This window comes from Chrysochloris asiatica, unplaced genomic scaffold (assembly GCF_000296735.1).
Source record: "Chrysochloris asiatica unplaced genomic scaffold, ChrAsi1.0 scaffold00016, whole genome shotgun sequence".
Lineage (NCBI taxonomy): Eukaryota > Metazoa > Chordata > Mammalia > Afrosoricida > Chrysochloridae > Chrysochloris > Chrysochloris asiatica.
Window position 1 is genome coordinate 2,802,735 of NW_006408534.1, and position 13,408 is coordinate 2,816,142.

The following is a 13,408-nucleotide window of genomic DNA, read 5'->3' on the forward strand; positions in this document are numbered from 1 at the left end:
GAATAACTGTTATCATGACTAATCGCGACTGTCACAATTGTAAAGGTAGAAGTTTTGTAACAAAAAAAGGGGAGTGGTTAATCTTACAGTCCAGATGAGGCTTTCTACTCCCGTAAAGATTTACACCCTCGGAAACCCTGTACAGGGTCGCTATGGGTTTGAGCTGACTCAACGGCACTTAACAACAACAACAGGACCATCAAGAGAGAAACGCACAAGCAGAATGCAGGACCTTATCCAGAGAAGCAGTACCACCAGAGATAGAAGCAGAGATGGGGGCATGGAGAGGGGGAGCGGCTGAGAACTCTAGATTCATCAACTAAGAAGAGAAGGACTAAGAACTGCTGACCAGGAGCAGACTTGCAGAATGCGCCCTTTGGAGATGTAAATTATTATATATGCCTGAGTGGGTTATTTTTGTTTGTGTGTGTTTTGTTTTGTTTTTTTAAAGCTAAAGTGGATAAAGAGAAATACTTTTAACTGATGGTATATGGAGGAGATTATAATCAATATAATGAAACAAGTTACATGAATTGTTGAATGTAAAACTGATGATGTGCCCTATAAACTTTCACTCAATCCACAATAAAAACCTTAAATTAAAAAAAAAAAATCTGTGCAAACTTCAGAGGTGTCTTGGTGGTACAAACGGTTAAGCAATCTACTATCCAACAGGTTCAAACTAACCCAGAGGCAACTTGAAAAATAGATTTGGCAATCTGCTTCCAAGACGGCATAGCCTTGAAAACCCCTTGGAGCCTTTCTAGTCTAGGGTTGTACTGAATCAGAATCAACTCCATGGCAACTAACAGCAATGTACATTGAAGAAGGTATAGCTATGAAAGATAGCTGAAATTAATTTGAATTGCAGTTCAAAAAGTTTGTTTATATTTGGTACAAAAACATTTTATTCGGTATAATAGCAAATTCTTTGAATTGCCCTATGGATCTCTTCTAATCAGTTCGCCAGATAGTTGTCTTCCAAATTGCTTGGCATAGATGAGTGAGTGCCTCCTGTGCTGCCTCACTTTATTGAAAGATTTCAATTTTTATTCCATCAAATCCTGGTTCCTTGTTCTTTGCCAACTTCTTCATTGTACCTTGGACATCTTCCTTCGGTATCATCTTGATCATATTCTACCTCTTGAAACGGTTGAACATCAACCATTTCCTTTTGGTACATCATCCTTGAAAGATGTTCAGTGTTCACTAAGCTGTGAATCCCACTTTCCCTCTCCCTACCCCGAGCCATGGATAGTGTTTTTGAGTTACTATCTGTTCACTAATTCTGCACCCCTCACATTTGTCTATTTAATAATTGAGAAGAAAAAATATGTGTGGATGGAAGTATGTTTATATTTTACTTATTATTTGCAAAAATAGTTACTTTATACTTGTCACAAGACTAATATCCTATAGGGGAGTCATGGAAGTTACTATAGAAACATGGATAACAATTGAATGAGATTAAGCAAAAAAGTCAAATGTTTTAGGTTCATTTTATGTAGCTTTGAAAGTATCATTTGGTCTTTTGCATTCCTTCAAATGTAATCAAGCTATAGCAATATGGCACAAAGTAAAAGGGTGATCTGAAAAGTGATTAATTTATCTGGACAACTGTCAGTTCTCCCTCTCAATTCATGACATGATGACACAGCCTAACTCAAGTTTTATACAAATGTAAACACTGTTAACTTTCTAGGCCAAGTTCTGGAAAAACACCTTAGCAATTCCAAGTAAGAGTCTTTGTAGATCCCAAGAGGCCTATATGTTGCTTTTAATTTACAGAAGTGTCAAAATACTTTTCTCTAAGGGATTGAGAAAGGAGGATTATGCAATTTAATAAGATGATACCATAGTAAACCCTGAGCTGAAAGCACTCTTAATTTTAAGCCATCCCAGCAAATGTGTTGTAATTTTGGATACTTTACTCTATTCATGGTGTCTCTAGATAGAAAAACACATTAGAGGCCATCTAGTCCAAATAGGGAGTCCTGGTGTGGTGCCGTGGGCTAATGCATCAGACTGCCAAGTCGTTTGAACTGCAAGGTTGGCGGTTCATGCTCACCAACTGTTCCTTGGAAACCCTACACAGGGTCGCTATGGGTTGGAATTGACTCTACGGCACTTAACAACAACAACAACAACAGTCCAAATAGAGTCCTAATGTGGCACTGTAGGTTAAGTACTGAACTGCTAAACCAAAAGGCTGGCAGTTTAAATCCACCAGCTGCCCCTTGGAAACTCTACACAGAGTCACTGTCAATCAGAACTTGACAGCATTTAACCACAGGAATAATGGTGAAAATAAAGCCTAAGTCCATTGCTAAAGCAGGCATGGAAAGAAAAGAGTACAGATGCAACACTGTGGTGGAACCTTTGGTTATTTCTTACCTCAACCCTGGAGTGTTTAGCTTAAAACTGTGAAAGTCTAGCCCCTGAAAGGTGACCTCCATCCTTAACGCAAGTACCCCTGTGACTTACCTTCGGAGGCCCGTGAGCGGCACTGCCCAGTCATGGGGCTGTACTCCTGGTTTTCATCTTCACACACACACAGGAAGGACCCCTCCACGTTTTCACAGAAGGCTTCGCCACACACGCCACTGAGCAGTTCACATTCGTTCACATCTGGAAAAGGGAGCATGGGTCAGTTTAGATGTGTGCCTCATTCCTGACAGCTCTTTATTTTACTAGCTGTGCCAAGACTGGTCGTGTCTGCTGGAAAAGAGGGGATCCCCAGTGGGCAATCAAAGCCCTCCTGCTCTTTTAGGGAAAGGGTTCTTATAGGCAGACACAGCTATTACTTGGCTTGCATGAAAGGACCATGGGAATGCAAAGCAAAGGTTCTAAACAACCGTTCTAATTTTAAGGCACACCATGAAATTATATTGCAAGAGACGGATGTACCTTTTGACACACTATTTTGTCTTCTATGACTTTTTAACATAATGTGATCTTAAATGAACCAATATTCCACTCTCAGTTCTTAATCTAAATATAATGAAAAACACCATTAATTCAGAAACCACAGGATATTTTAGATTCTTTCTCAACTATTTTCAATCTACTTAACTGTCTGAAAACACAGTTCTCTAGCAGCCAAAATGTCTTTAATTTACAAGCAGAATTCAGATTGTGTATCCCTTTAACAGGTAAAGGAAAAGAAAACTATAAATATTACTTGTTCAAAATTAACCATACAAGTGAAAAAAATTTGTTCAATAACTTATCACTGATTTCACTGTACCTTTTAAAATTCTGTTGATATTCCTCATTTATTTAGTCAAATTATTTTCTTCTATGTTGTTGGTGTTAAATGCTGTTGAGTCAATTTTGACTCACAATGACCCTGTATAGGGTTTCTGAGGAGTGTCTGGTGAGTTTGAACTACTGACATTGTGGTTCAAACCAAACTTGCAGTCTAGCGCATTATCCTGCAATGCCACACCAGGACTCCTTTTCTTCTATAGTTAAATATAAGATACTGAAAATACAGTCAAGGATTTTACTCAAAATTACACATGTACACTATTGTATAGGGAGACTTGACCTAGTCCAATACTATCTTTTATCTTTTCTACTCTTAAGAAATTTCACTAATGAGTGTCCAGTTCAGTAAGTCAGTTCTGACTTAACATCCAAAATAGTCATGCATTTTATGCACTGGACATGTACAAACATCAGCTTTTATAAGCACACTCTTTGAATGAGGGTTCATACAAAGTTAAGAATTTGAGCAATTATTCAAATCACTCAGAAAAGTAACAAATTCAGTTTTCACCTGTTATATTTTCTTAACTGGACGAATAAGTTTATGTATCTTGACTTATTAAGACAATTACCTCAGTTTTCCATTTCACTTGGTATATAAACAGATATAAGCTCAGTGAGTTGGGCTTAGCTTATGAAACGACATTGCAATACAAAATAAAGCAGAGGCTTGGTGTATTAATCAACTTAGACAGTTATAATTTAGACTAGAAAAATGGGCTTTAGACATTTGCTAATTTACAGTGACCGATTTTATACAAATGTCAAACAGAACTGTCTACCTTCCAACTTTACACAGCTATTGAAACTTCTCCCTCCAGACTGTACTCATTCAATCAAGAATTGTATTCTAGTTTACTTTTAAGATCCAGGCTTTGGAGAGACAGTGGTGAGTCAGGCAGGCCCAATGCCTGCCTTCACAGAGCTTATAGTCAAGTCAGGGAAATGGATTAGATCATTTTAAAAGCTGTAGTAGGTGCTAGGATTGAAACTTAAAAAGCAGTCGACCTTAAGTGCAGTCATGGGTTAGGGATGTGACATTTGAGCCAAGATCTGAAAGATGAGTAAAGATAAAGCTAATGTAAGTTCAAGGTAGAAGAGACATGTGGCCAAAGGCTGGTTTCCTGGTTACTAGTATCAGAATTGCTCACAGTACCCAGTATGGCGAAGTGCATATAACAGGTGCTAGGTTAGCATTTAGAATGACTTAGCAGCCAGATAAGATGGAATTGGCTGAGTTCACCAAATGATTACCAAAATTCCTTCCCTGAGGCTGGTGTTTCATGTGCTAAACTGAAACATTAATATGGGTTTGAGGTGTTCATCTGGATGGTTAGAAGTGAGTAATGACCAGGGGCACAGAAGCTATGGTTCAATGTCTGCTACATCAATAGTTATTACTTTAAAAAATGTGCCAGATCCAGGACAGAGAAAATCTTCCATCACATGGAACCTGTGGCCTTGGAAAAGGGGGCCATTCACATAATTAAATTATCTCTACCCCACCTCAAAGTTGCTTAAGTGCTGATATTGATGTTTACTGACAGTGTTATAAGAGCAGGAGGATTGGCCACAACTCAGCTTGCAAGTGAGACATGATCAGGGCAGCGAAGAGGAGGAGATGACACCTAGCCTTAGACTTCAAGAATCAGGGGGATGAATCCAGGCACAGGGAAGGGAAAGTTGCGAGTTTATTCACAGCCACAAGAGTGGAAAAAGCAAAGTCAGCCAAGTAATTGCACAATGACACAAGCAACCCAAAACAGCATCATGCTGCTGTAATGTACAAGGTGAGGAAGGAACTAGTGAAGCTGAGAATGTCAGTAGAGGCCAGGCCCTATGACTTACTGTAGTCAAAATATTAAGCGAATGTCAGATAAATTTTATAACATGTGTTGTGTGGAAAAGAGACCACAGTGGAAATCAGAATTGAGACTAGGAAAGCCTTTGCTGTATTATAAACTAGCTACATTTTCTTGTGACTCCACCACTCATCTGTCTTTTGTAAATACGGGGATATCGCCAATGATTTCTCTCTTGAAAGTACGCTGGATATATACCTTCCTAGTAGTGACACACAAGGAGCTCTGGTAGCGTAGTGGTTACGAATCGGGCTGCGAACCTTAAGGTCAGCGGTTAGAAACTACCAGCCGCTCCACGGGAGAAAGATGAGGCTTTCTACTCCCGTAAGGATTTACACCCTCGGAAACCCTATACAGGGTCGCTATGGGTCGGAACCGACTCGACGGCACTTAACAACAACAGTAGTGACACACATTACTTGTCATCAAAATAACCAGTGTGTTTGCATCTCCCACTCAAGCAGAGGGATTTCCTCTTTGACCTTGCTCCATCTTGAACCCATCTAGTAGATGCTCAGTAGCAAATGCTGAACTGCAATGAACTATGCTGTCTTCCTACTTTGGATTGATGCCTTTCTCTAATTCAGTTATTACTTAACCAAGAAAAAAATTTGATTCAATGTTCAAAGACCAAATTGACTAACATGTTTTCTTTTGAATTCTTTGATTTGGCTTTTTCTTCAGTGATGTGAATAAAGGGAAAGGCAACATTTAAAAAAATATTTAAATATTAGCAATTTCTACTCATGCTTGAAACATACCATCTAGTGACTATTACAGGTCAGAGAAATTTGCAGCTGAATGAAGACTTAACAAGCCCTGAGTACAATTCCTTCACTTTTTAAAGGAATCCCCATCCCTGAGAACTGAAGACTAAAGAGGTTACATGACTGTTCATAAACGACCTATATGTATAATTGCTTCCTCGTCCTCATGTTACATGGCAAACTAATCCCATGTGTTAGTGATGATACACCAGCATGTTTTAAAAGAGAAATGCACCCTAAAAATTGGGGAGATGATAGCCATTCACAACAAGGATTATATCAATGAGGAGGTGTCTGAGTTTGTATACATGGTCTTTGAATGGCAGATGCTTCTGTTCAAAATCGCATCACAGCTTTGTGCATAGTTTTTGTGATTGGGAATAAATAATGTTTCAGAATTAATCCCATAAAAACAATTCTATTCAAGTGATATGATCATTAAACATCTGAATATATTTTGTTCCCCAGTTTAATCTGGATTGTCAAATGAACTAATTCTTTAATAGCACATTTTCAAACTAACAAGTTACTGACTCCTCCTCATGGGTCATCTGCCCTGTAGTAAAAACATTTTCCTAGAATTTAAAAAAGAAAGGCTTTGTCTCATTCTGTGAAGTTTTGAATTTAGTAACCTTTCTTATCCTCCTCATTTACTTGTTCTAACTGCAAATGTGTTCTGTAATGAATCAGATTTGGAGAAATCACAGCTAATCCGAAACTGAAATGAAAAAATCTCTTCTTTAATATGAGAATGTGTTGGAACATATTCTAGAACATCTGATGGTATTCAAGATTCTTTCCAGGCTTTTCAATCCCAGGACAGACTGAAGAAATATAGTTACATAGTCCAAAGCATCATTTTACGGGTGTCATTCCTGGAAACTGAAGCTCTTGCCAACACTGTTCTTTAAATGCACTGCCTACGAAGGTGCATTTTGAAGACAGACAAGTTATACCACACACCAGACTCTATTTCCTGTGTGGGAGGGACTACAGAGTTCTGCACACTCTGCTAAAGGCTTGAACAGATGTTCTTTCGAAAAATACGCTAAAATTTAAAATTATATTTAGACATTTCTTCATGTGCCTGGCCATTTCAGAAACGATAGGTGATTTTTACATATCCCAAAACTATATGAGAAAAATGAAATTGTGACACAATTTTGCCCATGTTATCTTGCTTATTATCATCTCTCCTGTTGTTAATGACTTAATTTCTTACCAATAAGGGGATGTGAAACATTTTTGGGAAAAAAATCTAAACACTCACCCACACACCCTTGCCCATCCTGTGGGGCCTGAAAGCCCTGATAACAGAGGCAGCGGAAGGAGCCAGCCGTATTGTCACAAAACCCATGACTGTCACAAACAGTGTTGTTTACACACTCATCAATATCTGCAAAAAAGACATTGACGTCAGACACAAAACAAATACAGGATGACAAACACCAGACATTAATGATGGACAGAGGTGTTCCACAGGTCATGATTAGTATGAGATGATCGTGCTTACATAAGAAGTACTTTTAAAACATTTTATATATAAATAAAATGTTGTGATGGAAACGTCGTCATGGCCAAACCGGTAGAGTCTAACAGAAAACATTCACTTTTCAAAACACAGGAAGTGTTTCCAAACTGCAACGACCTCGGCAATCGCCACTGTCAGTATTTTGTACGTGTTTTCATCTTTCTGTTTCCAAGGCGGATATGGTGAAAACATGGGGAAAAATACTGTCTCTGTTTTTTGGTTGTGGTAAACACAGATAGTTCTATCTGCAGAGTTGTGGCTGGAGCAACTCTAGCCTTCCTGGGCAATGGTTTATTCAAACTTGTAGATGACCTTGACCAAGTCTAAACAGTATTCATATGACGTCAAGAGAGAGACTCTGTGAATTCCACAAGGCAGCCAGCCAATCCCAATTATGCACCAGAAATGATTTCCTGTTACCAAGTGACAACCACTCAAGGTCCTAAATGTCAATGCTGCTGTAACTGATTAGCCAGAGGCCAACTTGAGAATTCACTTTGTCCTCCATAAACATGATGGTAAAAATTGATCTTTGTTTCCATAAATAAGAATGTTCAAATAAAAAAAAAAGTCTCAATTGTAAAATTACAACCAAAATTTTAGATAAAAGTCTTCTTTACCCTAGTAACTGAGAATTTTTTTCTCTATTAATTATTTTCTATCCTCTTAGTTTATGTCTACAATACATACTTTCAGCTGCTAAGTCCCCTGCTCTTTTTAGAAATCGTTCTGATTCTGGGCTTAACAGTTACAAAATACAGGTTTTCAGAGAAGCAATTAACAAATGCATGTAACGCACCAAAAATGTGTGATGAAAATCATATATTTATGTTCCAGTGATAAAGAAAATGAAAATGAAATGGCCAAGGACAGATTTTAGTCTAAGGGGAGTTAATTGTAATGTTTAAAAGCAAGTCTAATAAACATTGTAGAAGAAAAAGAATACACCACTACTTTTGGCATGTCTCACTTACCTTCTTAATTTTCCAACAATGATACTACCAATTGTAAGTTCTGAGATGATCTCACTTTTGAATTGCAAAACATGAGTTAGTTATTCCATCAAAGTTTTCTTAAGTTTATCAAATAAAAATAAACTGTGTCTCTTTTCCTCTTAAGGCTGGCCTTTTCTTTCATCCTTAACAACCTCTCCTTGCCTTCCAGTCCCGTTGGTTAAATTTCATCTAGCTTCTTCAGCTATTTCTCTCCTGGCTCTGTCCGTCCCTTCACTGCCTTCAAACACTGTTCAAAGCTCTTGAAAAATGTTTCATATGACCACAATGCCACCCTAGCTACTGTACTATTCTACTACTAATTTCACTGCAAAATATCTCCAAAGGATGCGCTCCACTCAATGCCTTCATTTCCTAATACCCCTCATCTGCCCAAGGAAAATTGTAATAACAAAAATAATAATACTGGGATGTTCATCTTAGAATACTGTGAAGATACTGTTATAGGAATATAAATATGCCAATAGTAACACCATTGCACTTGTTCACATATATTTGTTATATATAAATATATAAGGGGGTTTCAAAAGGTTCATGGAAAAATTACATTATCTTTTAATTCCATGTTTCCATAAATTTTTGAAGCTCTTTCATATGTCATCCCTAGGTGCTATGAACAGTTAAGTGATTGACTACTAGTCAAAAGGTTGGCAGTTCAAACCCACCCAGAGGTGCCACAGTAGACAGGCTGGACAACCTGCTTCTGAAAGGTTACCGCAGCCTTAAAAACTCTTAAAGCAGTTTCGCTCTGCACACACGGAGTCACTAGGAGTGAGAATCAAGTTCATTAATAACAATAATGCTGTGCCTATAATAATAATACGATCATAATTATTATAGTTCTCTCTCCACTTGCTTCTCCTTCTCCTCATCTTTAATGACTCTGACCTACTAACACTTTATCCAATGGAAGCTCCGCTGGGAATGACCAACAATCACTGGCCACCACTGCATCCAATGATCAACTGCCAGTTAGTCATCATCTGCCTGACCTCTAGCTGGCTGTCACCCCTCCATGACCTCTTCCCTCCCATGTTGCATGAAAGAGTACCATTCTTGTTCTCCTACCTTTAACCACTCTGGCTTACCCTCACACTTTCAGAGCCTGAAGGAGGGTTTCCGCCAAAGCCCAAGCCCCCTGAGATCTGCTACATCCTCAGTTCTCCCTCTCCACCCTCCTCAGATTTTCTCAACTTCAATTACCACAGCCTCGGATGAATCCCAAATTTTCATCTGCAGCCAGGAGTCTTTCTGAAGTACACTGCTTACTCATAACTAAGTCCAATTTGATCATCTGTCATAATCTCAAACTCAAAGTTGTCTTCCTACTAATCTCTCCATTTCCTTAGTGAGGAATTCCTCTCACCTGCATCCTTCTTTTGGAGGCCTCAATATCTTAACTCCTTCCCCCTACTTGAACTGAAAAGCTCAGTGGACTTAGCAACTGATATTTAGCACGTATTTTTTAACAATGAGTCTCCCTTGCAGCATCTACACAAAGACACTCAATAAATCTGCTGTGATTTTCAGTGTCAGCACAGGATTGGAATGAAAATTTATTTACTGATTACAACCATGAAAAGAGAAACTGCATCATGTCACCAAATCACTTAACACAGGCCACTGCTCATTTTAGCCTCATTGAAATGGGCGTTTGTCAAAGATTGTGGTACTGATTGGAGCCAAGAGATTTAAGGGCTGGAAGGAAACTTAGGAACACAATTATCACTTCAACTCTGATGATGTCCCAGGCTCTCTAAAGGCTTGACTTCTATCCTTAAAGACCATTTACCTAACACCTATTAGACTTGCTCACAACAAATGAACTTATCAGCTTGCCCCTTCTTATTTCACCCCCGTTTCTCCTAGAGTCCCTTCATCAGTGACTCCAACAAGGCCAGAAATTGCAGTGTCATCTGAGCCCTTCCCTCTCTCCTACTCTTCATAACCTCGCCCCTCTCCTATCCGGCCCTTGTATCCATCTCTCCTGGAGTATCCATCCTCTCCTAATGGTTTCCCCATCTCAGGTCCTGCCTCCCTTCGTCTCATCCAAATTGCTGCCAATGTGCTCTTTCTAAAAGGCTTATCTGTTAGGGCCACTTCTTTGCTTAGATGCTTCAGTATCATTTGCTGGGTAGAAGATATGACCCCTCTTCCTTTACAGAGAATCAATTACTATTTGTCATCTGACACCTGGCCACATGTCTGGCCATAGTTCCCAGCTTCTTTGCTTAGATGGTTCGGTATCATTTGCTGGGTAGACGATATGACCCTTCTTCATTCACAGATAATCGATTACTCTTTGTCATCTGGCACCTGACCACATGTCTGGCCATAGTTCCCAGCACAGCCTCCTCCCCACTTTACATTCCAGCCACACTGGTCTACTAGAGTTCTATGAAAACTCTACCATGTTTTTTATTTCTGACTGACTTGGTGTGCACTCCTTTCTCCACTAGCAAGTTATCTATTTGCTTGCTCAGCTACTCCTCCTTGCCCTTCAGGTGTGTGTCAGCTCAAGCAGAACCTCCTCCTTACTACTCCAGGAGCAGGAGTGTTGGGCACCACACACATTTCTGCACATCACTGTGCCTGTCAGGGATACTTTACAGCATTGTTCACTTCAGCTAAACCCCACCAACAGCTCATTCTGCTACTAAAATGGGCAAGAGATTGGGAAGAAAGAGGAAAGGAAAGTAACTACTAGAAATCTAGTGGCTTTTTAATCGAGACACTTGAAGTGAAATTTCTTGCTTTCCTTTTTATTAATCCTATGTAATTTTTGTTCATTTTATACAATTAAGCTAAGTTATGTCTTCTTGTTACGTGCACAGGAACTGAATAATTGACCAATGATACACAGTCCCAGGGCCAGATATAAATTGCTGAGTGTCTTATATTCTTTCTCAAGCTTACTAACAGTAATTAACAGAGAAAGTTTAAATGACCAGGTTTTTTTTTTTATATTTGAATGAATAGGAAAAATGAATGTGGAATGACTGCTGGAGATTAGGCCTTCAAGAAACAGAATTTAAATAAAATGATATACAGTTGATCCTAGTAATATGGGAACTAGGGGTACCAGTCCCAGTTAGTCAAAAATCAGTGTACTATTTTTGACTCCCCCAAAACTTAACTACTAAATAGCCTCTGTTAACCTGAAACTTGAATGATAGCATAAACCGGTGGTTAAAATATTTTGTGTATGTATTATATACTGCACCCACAAAAACGCTGCATTTCAGTAGGAGACAAAAAGGTTATTTCTCAACAATAACAAGGGTTTTGCACCTGGTGGTACAGCAGCACTTTCACACATTTCCTTTTTTAAATAAACAATGGTCCTTACACTGGATTCATTTATCTTGAGATGGTGGACAACCACAGCTGTAGAATTCAATCTACGATACACATCAAGTAATGTAACTTTTTCTTGTAATGTCATGACTTGAGTCTGTTTCTTAGGGGCACTTACAGCATCACTATTGGCACTTTGTAAGGATTGTTGTTGTTAAGTGCCATCGAGTCAGTTCCGACTCACAGTGATCCTTTATAGGGTTTCCAAGGAACAGCTGGTGAGCTTGAACTGCCGACCTTGCAGTTCAAATGGCTTTGCAGTCTGGCCCATTAACCCACAGCGCCACACCAGGACCATCATGTTAGTCAAGGTTTACGGTCTTGAGCTAGTAGACATGATGGAAATTTTGGGATAACTGTGACAGATAACTGTTTTACTGTGATATAACACTTACTAGAGAAATGAAGTGCTCACACAGATGATTAGCATTATACAACATTTTAAGAGGATACTGGCAACATTAGAGCTCACTGCAATAGCAGGAAACGGCTGAGAAATTATTACAGTAGTACAGTATGCAGTGGAATCCTGGAGTGGCCCTGTAGGATAAGCACTTGACCACAAGGTTAGTTTGAACCACATGTTTGATGGTTCCAACTCACCAGCCGCTCCTTGAAAACCCTATACAGAGTCATTATGAGCCAGGACCAACTTGACAGAATTTAACAGTATGTAGTAGAGTTAATTATATGCAGTTATGACTTAATACTGTATTTTTACATTTATTTAAATTTTTATTAACTGCAAATGGAGTGATTATGGTCTGTAAGTTTTTATAATAAATTTGTATAAATTCTATGGAAGTAAATGATAGAAGAGTCTAGTATCTATATATATTTTATACATTCATGACATACCAGGCTTTTTCTTAATTTGTTTGATATTTCTAGGCTATGCGGTTCATTTATGAGTTTTTCAATTTATTGCAAATCTCCAAAAACGATTCCAATGTACTTATTGAAAAATTCCTCGCATAAAGGGACATGTGCAGTTCAAACCCATACTGTTCAAGGGCCAATTGTAATGTAACTCTTAGCAGTTCCATGCTTTCCACAACAAGCTTAGGTATAGCTTAACAAGAAGATAACACATGCTTTAATTCTCTAATGACCTGTATTATTTTACAAAGCAAATAAAGAAAACAAGTACTTCATTTTATTGAATTTACTTTTATGATACGAACTGATATATATTCTACTGTGAGCTCTACCTATAAACAAAATGATGAGAGGCTACAATTAACTGTGTAAAACCAAAATCACAAGATAAAACCTGTCAAGAATATTTGTTATGTTAAAATAAAAGCCTCACCAAAATGTTGTTGTTGTTAAGTGCTGTTGAGTCGATTGTAACTCATAGCAAACCTGTCTAGTTTCCGAGGAGTGGCTGGTGAGTTTGAACCGCCGCCCTTGCAGTTCAAGCTGACCTTGAGTTCCAGTGCTTATGTAACCTCCATTAAATGGGCAAGAGAAACAAGTCTATTTTGTTGGAGTTGAATTATGAAAATTAAACTAAATTTTGTAGAATTGAAGTATCACAGTGTTCTGGTTCATGAAGGGTGACTGACTCTACTAAATTACCAAAGCAATTTTTCTTGTGGATATATG

At 38.5% G+C, this 13,408-nt stretch overlaps 1 protein-coding gene across 4 annotated transcripts in view; it reads right to left on the bottom strand.

The window, feature by feature from the left end:
• The window catches only part of LTBP1 (latent transforming growth factor beta binding protein 1), a 636,211-nt gene that overhangs the window by 68,934 nt on the left and 553,869 nt on the right, over positions 1-13,408 (bottom strand). For 2 of the 4 annotated variants that reach the window (XM_006835152.1, XM_006835154.1), the window contains 2 exons: positions 7,170-7,295; positions 2,485-2,628 (listed from right to left, as the gene is read on the bottom strand). In XM_006835152.1, the coding sequence (XP_006835215.1) occupies positions 2,485-2,628; positions 7,170-7,295 (270 nt within the window). The remainder of the gene's footprint in view (positions 1-2,484; positions 2,629-7,169; positions 7,296-13,408) is intronic. The other 2 variants (XM_006835155.1, XM_006835153.1) reach the window with 1 other exon arrangement.